Source organism: Nycticebus coucang, chromosome 2, assembly GCF_027406575.1.
Source record: "Nycticebus coucang isolate mNycCou1 chromosome 2, mNycCou1.pri, whole genome shotgun sequence".
NCBI lineage: Eukaryota > Metazoa > Chordata > Mammalia > Primates > Lorisidae > Nycticebus > Nycticebus coucang.
Window position 1 is genome coordinate 38,727,034 of NC_069781.1, and position 19,696 is coordinate 38,746,729.

Genomic DNA, 19,696 nt, shown 5'->3' on the forward strand with positions numbered 1-19,696 from the left:
GCATACGTAGCAATATATCCTTCATTTCCTTAAAATAGACATTTGCCATTCTGTAAGTTTTCTTTAATATTACATATGATTTTGTGCTTCAGTGTTACATTCTTGCCCAGTCATAACTTCTGCTTTAGTGTTCCTTTTACATGTTTTCAAATTTTCACTTTATCCAGAATTTTGCTCTGATTTGAAGATGATTTATACTTTTCGAAGGATAGCACATCCCATTTAAAAGTCTTTTTTTTTTTTTTTAAGAGACAAAGTCTCACTTTGTCACCCTCGGTACAGTGCCGTGGCATCACAGCTCACAGCAACCTCCAGCTCTTGGGCTTAGGTGATTCTCAGGCTCAGCCTCCCGAGTAGCTGGGACCACAAGCGCCCACCACAACACCCAGCTATTTTTTGTTGCCGTTTGGCCGGGGCCAGGTTTGAACCCGCCACCCTCGGTATATGGGGCTGGTGCCCTACTCACTCAGCCACAGGCGCCGCCTCCATTTAAAATTCTTAACAAACCACTTCAAGTATTCTTGGCAATAATATCTGTTCCATATTTCTGATGAGGAAATAGAAGCCTAAAGAGGAAACACTGTTTAACCAAGTTCAATGACAAAGCTTGAACTGGAATCCAGATCTATCAATTCCTGGCCAAGTATCAAATTCCAAAAATGTAGGGGACAGAGGTGCTCCTCTCTTGGTATCCTTCCAAACAATGTGCAAAAAAAAGTAAAATTCTGCTTTCGTTGAAACACGCAGCATTGCTATTCCAAAATCCACGTTGGGATGATTCTGGCAATTACCCAATCTATTTTTGATCTCACAAAACTCAACAAAAAGAAAGGAGAAAAGCAAACTCAAAGGGGCCCATAGACTCACACAAAGCTATATTAAATCACAAGGTGATTAGATTTTTTCTGAAGTGAGAAAATGACTGAGAATTCATTAGTATAATAAAAATTGGAAAAAAAACCTGCACTAAAGACAGCAATTTCATAATGTCAAAAGAAGCAAATAACCTTATAATTCCAAACACATTTCTCTCATGCCTGCTTTCAAATATAAAAATAACACTGCCAAGTAATCCTGAATAGAATGGGTAGCTGCAGACTGTTTGAATATCTTTGAACTTCAGCCTCATTTATATGAGAATAATAGTCCTTATCCTTTCTACCTTACGTAGTCATGAGAAGCAAATTTAGATTATATAGGAGAGAATGCTTTGAAATTATACAACTATGGAGCTGATTTACTGACTCATTTCAAAAGTAAAAGTTCTATTCTGTCTATACTAAACTAGCCACAGTCAAATACAGCCCAAGCTTAACGACCTTTATGAGGCTCGAACCCGGAACATTGTTTACACTATCTCAAATTTTAACAAACTTAGCAAATTAATAAATACGGTGAAATTTTAAGACTTCTTAGGAAAAAGATGAAACAATTACATTACCTGATCCAGAACCTGATGTGGTCATATCATAAATTAAATCTTTTAATGTAGTACCCTCTGAAATAAAAGGGCGATCTAAAGAAGGGTCCTCTTCATTTGGCACTCGATGGTGGATCACGGTGCGGTTATGGCAGATATAGACCATCAACATGAGAGAGATGCAGACGAAGCAGACCGGCCCAGCAATGACCGCTGCCAGTTCCACAGGACCAAGGCCAGGTGACGGCTTTACTGAAAAAGGGCCTCAAGTGAAATAAACAAGAACACTGTAGGTGGCACCCACGTCTTCCCAACCCTCCATGATTTCTGCAGTTGGCCACTGCTCCCACTTAGTCAAAAAGCCTCTTTACAACAGCTCATCAGGCTCAAACCCACAAATCCCTTGGTCTTCTCCCCCAGGGGTCCTCCCTGTATGGTCCCCAGCTCTGTCAGCACCCACTTCTCTTCCTATGTTCTCCAGCCATCATCCAGAATCACAAGGCCAGCTATCACTGACACCCTCCCCACTTATCACCTCAGGTCACAATAAACGAATAACCTGGCACAACTCCATTAACATCTTCTCAAGTCTTTTTTTTTTTTAAAGTACTTTTGACTTGTCTTCTTGTTCCAAGGCCATTATATGCTGGTAGCAGGCAAAAGTATATATAAATATAGATGGGCAAAAAGTAAAAAAAAAAAAAACCTATAGCTTCACCACCCCCAAACAGCTCACAATTTAGTATATATATCACCACAGAGAATCCTAATTTTAGTAACTTCTTTCAGGAAGAATCCGTATGGATCCTTGCAAATTAAATACTTAATTACTGAAAGATGGCTGTTGCCTTTGGGTGACAACATTTAACGTTATATACAATTCATTGTTCTCTGATATTTAAAGCAGAAAATGTGAACTTTTTCCCCTTTAATAGGTGCCCAGCATTTATTTCTGCCAAATGCTTATGTAATTTTTTAATTCTTGAATTGATAGATTTTATTATATGTATCTGGGTTAATATTTTTCCATTAGCTTTGCCTGATATTCTTCTCTTTCTGCTGTTGTGCCTTTTTTTTTTTTTAATTTTGATAATAAACAAACTGGGTCATCTGGATCTATCCTTTAAAGGTCTCAATTTGCTCAACAATTGTCTTTTTCTCTGAATTATAACACAATTTCTCAAGCTTGTCTTGCCTTAAGTTTGTTTCAAACTTGACTACAAAATTCCAGCATCCAGTCTGCTGTTCACTCTTAACACTGTATTTTTAAAAAAACATTCATTAATTGAGCTTTTCATCTGAAAGCATTTCATAATGAAAACTGAAAATAGACACTGGACTGCCTGAATATTCCTCCGTAATGTGGTAAACTATTTCACAAGACAGATGACAACCACTCTAACTTACCCAGTTCTGAGTACTTCATTTTCTTTGACATTAGAACTGCAGATGCCTTCATAAAAGTCACACAGAAATTATAGCCTGACAGAGCCTTACCATAGGGAGCTTGACTTTCCTTCTGCAACTCGTAAGAATGGCCTTTCCCCCCTGCGTTACCACACTGCTTCTTACTTTATTAAATTAGGTCTGGACCAATCTGAGTGGAAAAGTGAGACCGTGGTCTCTCCTCTGAGCACTGAAACCAGGTGCTTCCTAGAAGAGAATCGAGAGTTTGCCCCTGTAGCCTAACCTCATCCTCAACCCCTCATCTCAAGGTACTGGTGGGACTTTTTGAGAGGTCCTTTCACTTCTATCTAGCACGGTTAGTCTCCCTTTACTAGTCTGGTGTCACCTGTACTATACAGTACAGAAGTTCCTCAAAAGCGTTAGCATGTAGGAGACATTATTCCATTATTTCCACTAGTACTAATATAGGTTTCCTTCATTTTTCTATTGCTTTGTTCATTCCTATTAGATCAGGAATTTGGGACTTGGGGAAAATGGTGAAAGACTTAAATTCATGTGCTCACACTTTCATCTTAAAAAAGAACCTTAAAATTAAAGAGTTTATAAAGCTTTCAAATGGCTCTTCCCAGGCATTTTCAAATGTAAACTATGGGTGAAGAACCAAAAATTTCAAAATCACGTAGAATAAATTTATATATATAGATCATAAGCAAGGTGAAATTACAAAACGAAAATACCTGGACTGTTCAGCACTGCTCTCAACTCTCGACCCCTGCCCAATTAAAAGGCTGCTGATCGCTTTAAAAGGTAGAAGCCTTACATGAGAAGAAATTCACTCTGAGGACAGGGTGGGGACTCTGAGGACACAGTGCTGCTGTGGGCTTGTCAGAATTTGCTTTTATGAGGCTATCCTTTTAGGCATAAGAGACCTCAGAGAAATTCTGTTCTGGGACCAGCTTCTCAAACAACACATACCCCAGAGGCAGGATCTTGGCTACTCTTGTAACAGTACAACCATGGACAAGTTACTTCTTGCCTCTAAACTTGGGCTAGATGATACCTACGATCCCTTCCAGTTCTAAAATCATAGTCAGACTTTTAAGACTTTACTTGCAGTGTTCAGGAAAAAAAAAATCTTATCCAGTAACTTACCAGTTGTTGGGAGTTCTATTTTATTGCAATGGTCTTGATTGCAGCAGTATGTTGTAGACCCAGTTTTTGAAGAGGGTGCACATACAAATGGCCTATCTCGAGGAATTAAGTCAATTTCAGCTATACACATGCTATTGTGTATAACTTTGTCCGTGGTCTCTGTGACAGAGACAAAGCAGAGCCCATCTGTCACACAAGTAAAATTGTCTTTTGTGCAGAGGTGGCAGAAACACTGTAATGCTGGAAAAAAGAGAAAAAATTTTTATTAGAAAAAATCTCAAGGTTAATAGTATGAAAATATCCAACATTCACTCTTTGGGGACATTCTTGATCCTATTATCACACAATTTCCATGCACTGTTCAAAAAATAACTGTTTCTCTTACAAGTTCCAAATTCTGTTGAGAACCACATCCATGCAAAAGCTTAAAGAAATGTACATAAAATTAGACCCAGGTTTTTTCCCCTAAAAACTTCTTACTTTCAAGTACAGAACAACTTTTGTTACATACAATTTCACTGAGGTAAGGCAAATATTTGCCCTCATTTCAAACAAAGTTTATTTAAATTTTAATGGCTATACTTGTTCTTATCACCCCCAAACTATAAATTCACATACTCCTCCGCTGGGGAACAACATGTGAAAACACTATCACTCTTTCGTTGTTAAGTTGGAAATGCCACTTCAGTGGCTTTATGGTAATGGAGTAATAGAAACAGATTCATATTGAGCCAGACACTCCCTATTCCCCTTGGGGCAAACCATAAAACATGTATCTTCTAGCTAGAATTGACCCCAAAACTCTCCGGGAAGCCATCCAGACTACAACATTAACAGCACAAATATGCTCCTACCGCATAGGCAACCTAGCTTTGGAAATGACTGAGAAACACTAGGTCCATGTCCACTTGTATCTATTTGATCTCTATGGCTCAAATCTAGGAGTAACCTCTTCAGGGAAGCCTTCTAATTCCAACACCCTCTAGTACACAGATACACACACTCGACCATGCTCTCCAGTGACATTAACAGATCCCCAAGGCACACACTGCTTACCAGAGTAGCTACTTTTGTTTTTCCCTCTTCTATGAAACTGTAAGCTCCTGGGGCCACCAGACTTGCATTTATCATTTCTGTAAATCTGCTGTCTAGCAGTAAGTTTGACACAGTGCAACATTCAAAAATTACTTGTTGAGGCTCGGCGCCTGTAACTCAAGGCGCCTGTAACTCAAGGCGCCTGTAACTCAAGGGCTAGGGCACCAGCCACATACACCGGAACTGGCGGATTCAAATCCAGCCCGGGCTTGCCAAACAATGACAACTACAACCAAAAAAATAAATAGCCAGGTATTGTGGCAGATGCCCATAGTCCCAGCTACTTGGGAGGCTGAGGCAAGGGAATCGCTTGAGCCCAAGAGTTTGAGGTTGCTATGGGCTGTGACACCACAGCACTCTACCTAGGGTGACATAGTGAGACTCTGTCTCAAAAAAAAAAAATTACTTGTTGAATGAATGGTAGACTGGGCACTTACATTTCACCATGGTCTCAAGTAGTAAAGCACAGACATGTTAAATCAAACTTTCCGATTACCTATTGGCAGGTGAAATTAAGTAGAATGGCCATCTATGATCAGCCCAGGAAGGTCCACAGCATCAAGGAAAAGGGTGGTTAGGCAGACAGACAGGAAGGCGGGAAGGAAGCTAACTCCCTGAGCAGCTAACTTGCTGTACAGGAAATGATTAACTCCTCAGGCCTGAATTGCTCAAACCCTGCACATTCCCAAGAAAGTATGGTCTTCAGAACTGGCCTTGGCTGGTTCCTAGGAGATGAGCCCTGAGATTTTGGAACATTTTCCCTGATAAGAATGTTTTCATATGCTTGAGGCCTTGGGTTACGTGATTCCAGCTTGATCAGACAATTTATGCTATAATGTTTTATAGCAAACACCTATTATTGCAGTGGAGGGATAGAGTCTGAGTAGCTGAAACCAGTCATGCAGATCTTGCAAGACTATGTCCCTGGCCCCAATAAAAACCCTGGACACCCAAGCCCAGGTGAGCTTTCCTGATTGACAACACTCACCATGTCAATACATCACGTTGAGAAAATTAAAGCCATCTATGCTACTCCACCAGGACAGGATACCTGGAAATCTGCACCTAATTTCTCTTGGAGAGATTTATAGTGATAAAAGTCTTTTAGTGATAAAGTTTTACCTTTATCACTATAAACATGTTTTCTTCATAAATAGTTCAGATAGCAATTTGACGTATCTCTTCCTAAGGATAAAGGGAACTCAAGAAAAGTACAAGAAAGGGATACATCATAATCTATTTAAAGACTGTTAAAAGAGATACTTGCTGTTATTCATGATGACGTTTGATGGTGATTATATTAATAGGTTCTCTGGGCATAACTTCCTAAGGAGGGATTCTGAATCAAGAATTTATGGACTGGCTTCAGAGGTACCGGAGTCCCATGAAACCACAGGCCGAATGCATGCGTTTGCATTTTCAAGGAGAAGATCTATAGCTTTCAACAGAACAAAGAAGTCTAGGACTAAAGCTACCACTGGGGAGACTGTCGTCATTCTCTCCTAAATCCTCTTCACTCAGGATTAGTTACTCTACCTGTGTTTCCTAAGCATTACTTTTACCCGTTATTCTACCAAAAGCTTCGCATACAAAGATTAATAACTGATGGTAATGGCCCTTGAAGAGCTTCAATGACTAGTGAAAAAGAACATTATAATACAAGGTGATAACTGCTATATACAAAAAATAATTCCATGAATACTCTCCCAGTGTTAAAAGCATCAGTAGCTCCCCTGGTATATATAAGATAGGGGCTAAACACTTGGTCTAACAATTAAGATTTCTTTCTACTTTAGGGTTCCAACTTACCTTTCACATTACCAATGTGGTATAAGGCCATATACTTCTCACCATTATAATAACCATGTCTTTTATGAGTTTGGTCTTTACACATACTATCTCTCTGCCTAGTTTAAGCCCGTCCTCTTATCTGCCTCTGATCCTTTAAGACCCTATTCAAACAAGATCTTTCCCCTGATATGTTTCTAAACCTTTCCCCTACCCTTCTGACATGTTCCACAGCTCTCTGTGCATACCTTTAGAATAGCACAAATCAATCTATTTACAGTTTGTTGTTAAAGTCTCTTTCATTGCCTTAAGAAGAGACAGATTGTGATCAGAAAAATATTTGCTAAAACATTGTTTCCCAAACAAGAGATCACAGTATCAGGAAAGGAAGGGGGAGTCTAAGAGTTGTATACAAATTTCTTAAAAATATTTTCATTTCAAAGATAATCTAAAAACATTCAACTCTGCAATTACTCACTGAGCATCCCTACAAGCTGGCTACTATGTTGGCTATGAGGTGTAAGGATGGATAAGGTTATTTGCTCTTAAGTAGTTCACTGGTAGTTTAATTAAGTAGTTCACTGGTAGTTTAATTAATTACATAATTAAACTCAAAAGTCCCAAGAAGAAGGATCAAAGTGCTTCAATTCTGCTGAGGAAGAAGAGATATCAAGAAGAGTTTCACATGGCATTCAAATCAGAACTTGGGAATATGTACAATTTGCTAGCTTGATAAAGGTGAAAGAGCTATTTGACTGTTTTTATCCCCCCTCAGTAGTAGGATTTCATCCTTAGTTGCTAGCATGTCAAGTAAGATCATCAAATTTAAATATCTTTTCAAGTTACTAACCACAACAGTTTCATCTCATTAGTAAAGTAAATATAATACTTTCCTCACTTATTTCATCATCTCACTGAGATCATCAATGAGATACTATACATTAGCACATTAGGAAACTAATATAAAATATTATATAAGCACAGGATTCTCACATATGATAAATGTCATTATTTCAAACATGTTTTTACTGGTAGGCCACCAAAGGAACACCTCTTCCCATAGTGCCTAAAATCCCACTGTAGAATACTAGATAGGATCACAGGAAGATCATCCAGTTTTAATCTAGTTCTGTCATTTCATTAATGAAGAAACCAAAACTTAAGAGAAACAAAACGAATTATAACAATATTCAGTTCAGGTTATAGATGGATGTGAATCCCCACTACATCACTCATCATGAACATGAATGAAATACACATAAATATTTTCTATTTTGGGCAGCACCTGTGGCTCAGTGAGTAGGACACCAGCCCCATATACCAAGGTTGGCGGGTTTGAGACCAGCCCTGGCCAAACTGCAACAAAAAATAGCCGGGCGTTGTGGTGGGCGCCTATAGTTCCAGCTATTCAGGAGGCTGAGGCAAGAGAATCGCCTAAGCCCAGGAGCTGAAGGTTGCTGTGAGCTGTGACGCCACGGCACTACCGAGGGAAACAAAGTGAGACTCTGTCTCTTAAAAAATATATACATGTATACATATCAATATATTTTCTATTTTGCTATCTCTCTGCTAAGTAACCCTAAACATTAAAGAATCCCAGGTGGATCAATAGCATAGCTGTGTTTCAATCCCTTGATTGACTTTTCTGCTTGAAAGCAAAGAACCAAACCCTCTTTCCCACACCAAAAAAAGAACCAAACTCTCTGTTTATATTTAGTAGCTCTGTAATATTCTTTCACTTCCATGCTCCAGTCTCTACCAGTAGGCATAGCTTTCTTAATTTTGAGATGCACATTTCCCCACACTTTAACAATTCTGAAATCTGGATATACTTTACAATAAAGGTCAAAAGAAAACTCCAGCCTCTGGACAGAAAAGTAAGGCAGAATGAGTTGCTGTATCCTATGCATGTACCAACTTGGCTATGCATAGAAAGATATTAAAAGTTGAGTGAAGAGAAATGCTTGGGACCAGAAGTAGATTTTGGATTTTTTTCAGGTTGTGGAATATTTGCATATACATAATGAGCTATCATCGGAAGGGCACCCATGTCTAAATAGGAGATTAATTTCTTTTTCCTATACACCTTATTCATATAACCTGAAGGTAATTCACACAATATCTTTAATGACTTTGGGTATGGAACGAAGTTTCTATTAAGTGCTCAAAACATTCTGAATATTAGAGCATTTCAATTGTGGATTAGGGATGCTCAGCCTATTGATTTAATCACTACTTGAATTATCTAACTTGGTGGTTCCCCTGCAACTAAAATTTAACTTAAGTTTAATCCTCATTACAACATCTGCACAGAAATTTCAGTATGATTCAACACTGAAAGGAAATGCTACTGTGTTTGTTCACAGAAAACCGTCGGTCCCATGCCAGGCAATACAGACTAGCAGTGAAATTCCCAAATACCGCAGAATAAATCAGAATTGTCAAAGTCTGCAGATGTTGGTATGCTATGAAGGACCATCAGAAACCAAACATCTAGCACGTCAGAGGAAGTGACAACAGTAAAGAGATAGCAGGACCCTCGGGATTATTATTTTCACTGCATTACAGCCTCAGGGTGATAAATCCCAAGGTAAGAAATACTCTGCTGGCTCTTGGTCCCAACCATAAAGGATTTCCATGGTTGCCTCGTTTCACTGTGTCTTGATGTCACACCTGGAAGCACTATTACTTCTAACTGAGACCAGAGCTTCCAAGGGTTAATTCACAAGCCCATGTCCAGCCAAAGAAATGGAGTGGCAGACAGCCTATGTGTAGTATATTGATCAGACATTTCTATCTTGCTGGAGAATCAGAAATTAGCACCAGACTTGTCTCCCCAGACCTAGAGTGACAGCACACACACAAGCTGTCCCTCTTGGTGTGCATACACTCCAATACTCTCTACTTTTTCAACCCTTGTTGGCCTCCTCCATCCTTCCAAAGCTCCACTGAAACTTCTGATTGAAATTCACCACTAATGCCTTTCTGGTTGACTTCAACACTGTCTAAGTGTACCAGGATATGACACAGTGCCGCTCTTTCCTTGTTAGCTTACGTGATACTATGCTTCCTTTACACTGCACTCAGCTACTCAGCCCTTTGCTACACCTCAGATCTACATTTCCAAACCTCCTGGCCTTCACCTGTGCCCAAAACTCATTTTAACCACCTCTAGGAAACATTCTGCTTGGCCTATCTATCTGTGCAAAGCCAATATATTCAAAACAAAATACCACATTATTCCTCTAACACTCTTACTGGTAAAAAAAGACTCTGGAAGGACTGGGAGTTCCTTCTTGCTGAGACAGCTCAGCAGTTAAAAAGGAAGAGAGGGATATTAAAAAGGAAGGAGTCATCTTTCACCAAAGACTGAACTCCAATCTGTTCACCACTCTGACCTTACCTGCCCACTACAGCACAATCTTACTTTACTTTGCAGTAAGAGTACTCCCAAACACTACGAATATGCACCAACGGGCAGGAAGAGATCTAATAGGCATGATGGCCCTTACTCAGTCGGCTTACCTACAGTTAAAAGCAGGTCACAGCACCTTTGGCAAAGGTGCAGGCAAAAGTCAGATGGTTTAACAAATCCTTTACAACACTCGTGCCAGCCCCTTAACCATCAAACCCACCCCTCTGCTCCACTTATTCTGAGTAACCCGCCTGCTCTCTTTTCTAAAGCTTTCCTCTCTTTTCTTCTTCCTATCTACCTCTGAGGTAAAGCATACTGCAGGGATTTTCCTCTTCTTTTTTTGATATGCTACTTATCTTCATAGACATCCCTAAAACCCCACCCACCCACTCGCCGCCCCCTCCCAACTTGGTTTTTGTTGCTCGCAGCACTCAGTGGTTCTTCTCAACCCTGTGGCAATAATGTCAAAGTGAGCCTGTCAAAATGCACAGCATCATGTCACATAAATTCCCCTCTAGGTTAGGTAACTTTTCACCCCTAAATTTAGAGCTTCAGAATGAAAATTTGATTTTTCCAGACATTTCCCCAGATAATTTCCATTTACCTCTGCCATTTTTAAAGCGCTTAAGAAATATCATTTGTAATTTTACCCACACATTAAAAGCATGGGCAATCCTAAATTCCTAAGCATGTGTTTATCCATAATACTTCCCTTTTCCAGTCTCCAAGGCTCCGTGGATTAGTTAACATATTGCTGACTGATACTGGAGAAAAGCACACTTAGTTTCAAAATAAAATAAATCACACAAGTCCAGTATAAAGATCTGCTTAGCAGATTTGGGGAATTTGTTTAACAACAGATTTTAAAGGAGCCAACATTATTTAATGCTAACTGTATCAATAGGATAGGGAAACCGGGAGAACTGGGTGCAAAATCCCACAAATACCCAGTATAATAATTAGTGTCACTTGAATATAAATCTGCCATGCAAATAGGAGTCCAGAATTAAAATCAGAACTGAAAAGTACCCTAGCTGTGGAGACGACCACTTCGTTTTAGCAAGGGAGTCCATTTATCTTACCATAACACTAAATCAAATAGTGATAACACGATGCAGCAAAATTTTGTGTTGTAAAAAAAATCATTTCCTCTGCTCAGGAGGCTGAGGCAAGAGAATCGCTTAAGCCCAGGAGTTGGAGGCTGCTGTGAGCTGTGTGAGGCCACGGCACTCTACTGAGGGCCATAAAGTGAGACTCTGTCTCTACAAAAAAAAAAAAATCATTTCCTAAAAACTATAGCTTGCCCCTACAATGGAATTGGCTGCCTCCAAAGGTCATGACTTCCCAAAGGTTTAATTACCAACAGAAAGATGTGAAGTAGGGACATCCTTCACTGAATGAAAGGTTGGTCTAAAATTCTACAATCTTCACAATAGTAAGATTCTATTATTTTACAAGTTACATAGACTCACACATCCATGATTTCATTTTTATGATTAATTCAATTTAGGTTCATATCTTCAAGGTACAACAATTATAGCCGTACGCTTCATTTTATAATGGTTTATCTGTTTCCTCCACTACACTGTGAACTTCTCCAGGCCAGGGACTGGGTCAGTACTTTCTGCATATTTGTGTTCCTAGATCTTTGTTTAGTACCTGGCACCCAGGACAGGTCCAGTGTATCGTTCTTAAAAAAAAAAAAATAATAATCCAGGGAACATTTCATTACCATGGGGGTGGGGGGTGGGGGGCAGGGTTGCTACAAGCAGAATCCTCAATAAAATGGCCAATCAAGCAATGTTCCTCTTTTTCCCCTCCTGCCTTCCTTTTCCTATTTCTCAGTGCTCTCAATTATCCAAAATTCCCACTGAGGTATCTCCTTTCAGCCTATTTGAAGTAACATATCCCATTGTCCAGAATACCTTCTCCCTCCATATAAATGGAGGGCAACATTACACTTTCAAAATTACAAATGAACATATCCTCTGACACGTTAAGGAATGTAGCACATGTACAAAGCCGCTTAAACACACTATCGATTTCCTAAATATTTATATTAGATTGTTTCTAATCTTTCCCATGCATAAAACAATAGAACTGGTAAAGTACCACTAAAAAATGAAGATCATATAGTCATATTTAAAAAAATGATGTTCTTTATGTGGGAGAGAAAGAAGAAAAAGAAAGAAAGGTATACACATTCTGGCTCACATCTATTACGAAACAGCTCTCTGGAAGGACACAAAAGAACTAGGTAACACTGGCCTCCAAGGAAAGGAACTGGGTGCCCCGAGAAGAGGGATGAGAGGGGGCATTTCACAACACACCCACTTGATCTTTTTGAACTTTGAAAAATCTGAGTGTATTATACCTATTCAAAGTTACAAAGAAAAATTAAAATGTCTTTCTATGCTCCTTCCCTTTTCCCTACACTCCCTTCAAACCTCAATTCATCATATTTGTCCTATGGAGTTCAGCCACTTTGTGGTGATGATTTCAAAACTTCTGCCAAAATACAGTAAGAGCCTTTCAAAAGTTGCTGTATTTGAATCCATTAATTCTACTCCTTGAATTTAGTCTAAGGAAATGATAGGAGATGAGAGCAAAGATAAGCACACAGATGTTGGTTGATCTAAAACAACCTATAAAAATGACAATACAATGACAGTAAATTACGATACAATCATAAATGGAAGACTGTATAGCCACTGGAGCTGATAGTTTAGAATCCATGTTTAAGCACAGGGACTTGGCCAAACTATTTAAGGGCAGGAAGTAAAGCTGTAGGCAGTGTGGTTACAATTAAGATCCTGTCCCATGAATCTTGTTTTTGCTCCACTTCATTGAGTTGAGGGGAATGTTAATATAGACAGCAGATGTGTGCACTCTGCCTTGCCCCAGGCTCCAAGCAGTGGAGAAGCCTGATGGTGAGTGCTAAAACAGTCACTGAATTTCTTATTTTCCCTCAAAGTAAGCATACTTCTACACAGTTTCTTATTAGACTGTAGTTTGGCTAGTGGATCTTAAAAGAATGCGTTAAACTCATGGAATTCAGAGACAAAAAAGACTTAAATTCAACTCCTATATCTGCTGGCCAGCTGCTGCTTAATCTGAGGAGTCACTTAACTCACTTGAACCTAAGTTTCCTCAGCTCACTTCCATTTAACATATGGCACAGCGGTTCTCAACTTGTGGGTCGCGACCCCTTTGTAACAATGAAAATACATGGCGGCATTAAGAAGGTTGAGAACCACTGATACAGCAGCACCAACCTCAGGCCAAGACTTAATGAGACAATTATAGGGAATACTTAGCACAGTGCCCAGCACGTAACGAAGAAGCATTTTTCTAGAGCTCCTACTATGTGCCAGTTCCCGTTCTAGATGCTAGACAGCTCCAGGAGGCAGTAACATAGGACAAAGCGAAATATGTGCACATAAACAACATTCATGGTATCTATTACTTCTCTTTCTTCACTCACAGATACTCACACAGGGTTTTTCAGCAATACGACTATTTGAACAGGGCCAGCTCAAGAACTTCACTGCAGCAGCACAGGAGACACCTACAGGAAGTATGCTTTCAGTTCCAACCCAAAGTGGAACACGTCCAGCCTGCACATTTATATGTAATGCCCCTAACCAACAAGTAATAACTCGTTAATTATGAAATGTTCACACTAGAAGAAACCTTAACAGAAGTATCTGATCCTAGCCCCTTATTCTATAGATAAAGAAACAGAAAAGTCCTAAGACCTACATCAACATAAAGTAGATTTATTCTAACAGCACAGAAAGGAAAAAAGAATTATTGAAAAATCTATAATGACTACTCCCAAATAGGACAAGATGAAAAACTCAACTTTTTCCCTTTGGAAAACAAGAGCAGCAGTAGGCAGTATCATGTGTGACTTGGCTGCAGAGACAGTGAGGCCTAGTGATGAACATAAATGCAAGTGGCAGACCATCCTGGGCTGGAGAATGACGCATGAAATAGAACTGTGGTAAGAGAAGGAAGTGGTAACCACGCCCAGCTGCCACTGACTTAAAGAGGAGGAGCATAACACCTGGGCCAGCCAACAGCCAAAGACCTTCTGGGGCCACAGTGGAAATGAGCTCATGGAGCTGTGTAGTTAATAATTTTAGAAGCAGAAAGCAGGGCCTGAACACCTTTTCTCAGAAAAGAACAGCGTATGTAACCTGCATAAGAAGAAAGAATACACCTTTAGGAAGGCAGAGTGGATTACGATGAGATTCTTGCCCTTAAGTTCACAATGTAGAGAACAAATGTGCCAGGGATAAATGGTGATGTAATGTTCAGAGCCAGAAAACAGAAAAGGGAGATTTCTCTGAAAGAGGACATCTAAACTAAGATGTGAGAAGGCTAATGAAGACAGCAAAGTCATTCCAGAAAAATTATATACAAAAATATTATATATATGCGCATATGTAGGAATAAGAGAGTTTGGCAGTTTGGGTGATTTAAACAAAAAGCTGATAAAATTCAATACTTGTTCAATACTTTACTGAGTAAAGTAAAATTCAATACTTTACTAAGCTCTCAAAAAGCTTAGTAAACTGTAGAGTAAGAACCAATTGAAATAATCAAATTAAGGAAAAGGCACAAAGCAAGCATTTCACTTAATGATGATGACTGACAGCTTTCCCCTGAAATCACAAATAAGAAAAGGATATCCATCACTATTGATCCTCAACATTATATTAGACGTCTGCCTACAACAAATCAGAAAAAATAACAAAAGGAAAATAGATTGGAAAGAAAGAAATAGACCTTATTATTTGCAGATGACAATTATGTACATAAAAAATTAAAAATAAATTGTACATAAAAAGTTGGACCTACAGGTCAACTATTAGAATCAATTAGTAAATTTAGCAAGATCATTGCATATGAGGTCACTCAGTATACAAAAAATATCAGCTTTTCTTCAACCAGCAATAGAAAACAAAAATTTAAAAATATCAAAAACTAAGGATAAATCTAACAAGACATGCTAAGATCTCTACAGTGAAAGGTTCACAACATTACTTTTGATAGAAATTACAAAGAAGATAGAATAAAATTTAAAATTCTATTTATAAAGAAGCAAACATGCCAAGTTCCTAACTGGAAGACACAACACCTATAAATATGTCGAAGTTTCATAAAGCGATATGTATATTCAACAAAATCAAAATCCCCACAGGTTTTTTTCTGGCGAGAACTGACAAACTGATTCTAAAATGTGTATGGAAAAACAACATCTCAAGAATAACCAAAGCAATCTTGAAGAACAACACTTATGGAAGACCTACACTGCTATATATCGAGATCCATAACGTGACAATAATTAAGATAGTGTAGAAATGGCACAAGGACAGACAAACAGACCAATGGCATAGAACAGATTCCAGCAACAGAATACAATACATACACAACCACTTGATTCACGATAAGGGTGACAGTGTAGTAAGCTGGGGGAAAGAAGGTATTACCAAGACATGGTTCTGAATCAACCTGATACCCATGTTTTTAAAATGAAAAGAAAATATAACTCATATCATAATAAAAAAATTCAGGATGGACTATGTATCTCAATATGAAAGGTAAAATAAGAAACCCTTCAGATGAAAACATAAGAAAACATTTTAAAGACATTTGGGCCCAGAAAGATTAATCAAACCGGACTCAAAAGATACTAACCTTAATGAGAAAGTAACTGAAGTTGGGACTACATTAAAACACACTAAGGTTCATCAGAAAGACACTATTCTTCTTTGTCATTTTTCTATTCATGTTGTCCCTTTTTTTGGATTTGTCAAATATTTATCTATTTTAATAATGCATTCATAAAGAAACAATTTCATATTTTACTGACCAAATCTATTTTTAAACTTTTTTTCTATATTTCCCTGTGTTTGTATTTACTTAGCTGTTCCCTTTCTACTTTGACTTTCAAACTTCTTGCTTTCAATTTTTCCTTTAGATACTGCTTTAGCAAAACTCCCAGTAGTTTTGGGATGTAGGGCTCTTGTCCATTTATTTAAATTTTTTTAAATTACAGCTATTAACTCTTCTTTAAAAGAACAGTAATCTTACATTTCCAAGTAGACATATTATTATTTTTGCCTTTTTAAAAAACTTGCTGGTTTTTTTGTTTGTTTTTGTTTTTTGTTTTTTTTTTTTGAGACAGTCTCATTCTGTTGCCCTGGTAGAGTGCCATGGCATCATAACTCACAGCAACCACACACTCTCAGGTGTGAGCCATCTTCCTGCCCCAGCCTCCCAAGTAGCTGGCACTATAGGCATGTGCCACAGTGCTTAGCTAGTTTTTCTATTTTTAGTAGAGAGGGCAGTCCCACTCTTGCTCAGGCTGGTCTTGAACTCCTGAGCTCAAGCGATCCACGTGCCTTGGCCTCCCAGAGTGCTAGGATTACAAGTGTGAGCCGCTGCTCCCGGCTGCTGTTAATTTCTAATTTGAGCATTCTTTGTGAAACTTCACATAATCAATTTCCCAGAAAACTCCAATAGTATTTTGGAGCAATGCTGTTTATGATTTTAAAATTGGAATACATCAAATCTCTTTTATTGCTATTCAAATCATTCTTTCTTAACCTATGAACCATGAATTTTACCAGTTTCTTCTTGTATTTTTAACAGTTTTGGTCTTGCACATTTTGAGGCTATTTCTTGCATACAGATTAATGACCTGTCTTGAGGAATGGTACTTCTTTTCGATATAAAATACACTACAGACTTCTTTCTTCCCATTAATGCTTTGTAGCTTGAATTCTGTCAGGTATTAATCTTACCATACCTACCTTTTTGCTGTTGTCAGATATTCCTTTCTCTATTTTGTTATTTTCACACTTTGGTGTCATGTTAAGTGTCTCCTGGAAAAAACAGCTAGATTTGCAGACCTCTGTGTGTTTGTGTTAATCCAATCTAAGAATCTGCTTTACAGCAGAGAACTTAACCCTTCAGATTTACTAAGCATTTATGGATTAATGGCTGCCATGTAATTATCCTTTTCTTTTAATTTAGATTTTATTTTTATCGAAGTTAGATAGTACAGAGTTTATGATGACAAATAGTTCTACAAGGCTGTTACCATTTCTTTTCTTTTTTTTTTTTAAAGGTAGCAGTTCCCCAACATTCAACCCTTCCCATTTGCTGCTCCACAGAAGCAAACACATTTTACTCTCAATTGACTGTCTTTTGATATTTAGTTTTATGTCACTCCTACCTCTATGCAGAAGAAAGAAAAGTCACTGAACTTAACCAAAAGACAGACACTGTCAGAAGTCTGAGGCTTGTGAGTCACACATGTACACAGATACACAAGCTCTAATGCTCTTGCCTTCCCATCTAAAATGTTCATGTCCCTTGTCAAACAAAATGTCAAAGCATACAGTTCAATTCTCACTGCCATCTCTCAGAAGAACACAGCTGAATTCAACCAAGCAAGGATAGAAATACCAGCCAAAATGCAAAAGCCTTTATAATATTTCCATCATATTTATATTTTCATAATGTTTCTAACCACCGAGTTGTGGACTCCCTCGGGACATGAAGATGCAAGCAGTTAGCATTCACCAAATTTCTTTCAGGGGAACACTTGCCCTTTGAGACTAGACTATGTGTATATGAACACTGAAGCTTGGGACCCACTGCAAGTAAGCTGATAAAGTTTTCAGACCTTAAAGTCTAGACTTCCAAAGACTTGGCACTCAGAATATGGGTTCCCAAGTACAGATAGCACCTTGGGTTACTGAAGGCCTCTAACAGGGGGTTGGTTATTGAAAGATAAGAAGGGTCTGTCGGGGTCAGAAGTATAAGGGTCTTGATGTCATTTATCCCTCAAAGAATTGAAGATACAACATTGATGAATTACAACATCTATATACAAGTCAATAATTATTAGGCTATGGTTTATAATGGTTCATAAGTGATTATACCCATTTCTTCTCTGAGACATTTTTCCCTGCCAGTTACAGGGACTCTAAGCTAAATTGGATGGAAATACCTAATTGCTTAGGGCGACTACAGCATTTCCTCAGGGACACACCATCTGTCCTCAATGCATAACTAATTCTGAGCCAGTTAGTCCTTGCTGAGTACCCCCTAAGATTCCTGCCTGATGCCTAAAATCCTTCAAACTCCTCCCTCCTTTTCCCTCTCCCATCAAAAGGCAAGGGCAGACTGGATCTGACAAAACTTAAATGATAGATGAGATCTAGAGAAAATGTTTGTGTATCCTTGTTATTTTATTTTTTCTTAAGAATCAAACAGAAGAAACAATGGTGATAGTAGGGAGAAAGAGTATGTGAGAGAGTAGAGAACAAAAGTAAAACGCACAGTGGAAAAGAGGAAAGCAAAATAAGGGAAGGAAAAAAATAGAGCATTTGTTCACAGAAAAGTAATCTACAGCACTATGTTAATTTACCAATGTTTTGGTGGGAATGGCAATCAAAAAACTTATCTTTCCTCACTGAGAAACATGAGCAAACTCTGGCCCTTGGTTTGTAATTTTTTCCCAAATGTAAAATGAGAAAAAAAAACAAGTAAAACTACTTTAACTTGCTTATTTTAGTAAAATAATTATATATAATTATTGTTGAAGGGAATCTACAATACATAATCTTGGTGTTTTTATTTAACTCTATTGCACAACAAATAACAAAATTAAAATGTTGGTTTTTCAATTGGAGAAAGCACTCAAATCAACAGCCATGTGCTAAACAAAGAGACTCAATTAGAGCACATTATAGACATTATAGTTCGATTTGGGAGTGAATACATCAAGCAAAAAAAAAAAAAAAAAAAGGCGAAGCATACTTGTATCACTTGCTGTGAATGAGTGTGTGTATACACAAATGAAAAGCCAGTTCCCACTTGTATAGCTCCCTACTCTTCTTCAAGTTTAACTCTACCCACCATGTTCAGTGCTCTCAAATGTGTATATTAATCTTGGTTTTTAAAAGAAAAGGCCATTTGTTTTTGCTTTTGCCCATAGGGCTATCTGTATTTCCATGCATATTTAAGGAACTTACATTGTAGAAATGAAATAGGATGCCGGCACTAGGTGTCCTACAACTATAAATATACCCTATTATGTAATCAGTGAGGTTCACACCTAGGAAATAAATCTCAATGGAATGGTTACCCTGAAGCAACTGAACAAAAATAAGGAGGTTCAGTCCTACTGGTGAAACAGGAAAACACTGGAACAGATCTAAATCCGCTCAGTATTTAGCAGAAAGAGAGGAAAGTGAATTCCTGTAAATCATGGAGAGTGATAAACCCAAATTGTACACTTTATTTCCCAATGGACCCTTAAATGAAGATAAAATCATAATGTTTCTAACCAAAAAAAAGTCCCCGCACTTACGTATGTGCATATCTTTTACATGAAT

At 38.2% G+C, this 19,696-nt stretch overlaps 1 protein-coding gene across 4 annotated transcripts in view; it reads right to left on the reverse strand.

Annotated features, from left to right (window-relative positions):
* The window catches only part of TGFBR1 (transforming growth factor beta receptor 1), a 49,872-nt gene that overhangs the window by 20,123 nt on the left and 10,053 nt on the right, over positions 1-19,696 (reverse strand). For 3 of the 4 annotated variants that reach the window (XM_053567734.1, XM_053567763.1, XM_053567753.1), the window contains exons 2-3: positions 3,980-4,219; positions 1,442-1,684 (exon numbers count right to left, since the gene is read on the reverse strand). In XM_053567734.1, coding sequence (XP_053423709.1) covers positions 1,442-1,684; positions 3,980-4,219 — 483 coding nt within the window. The remainder of the gene's footprint in view (positions 1-1,441; positions 1,685-3,979; positions 4,220-19,696) is intronic. The other variant, XM_053567743.1, reaches the window with a different exon arrangement.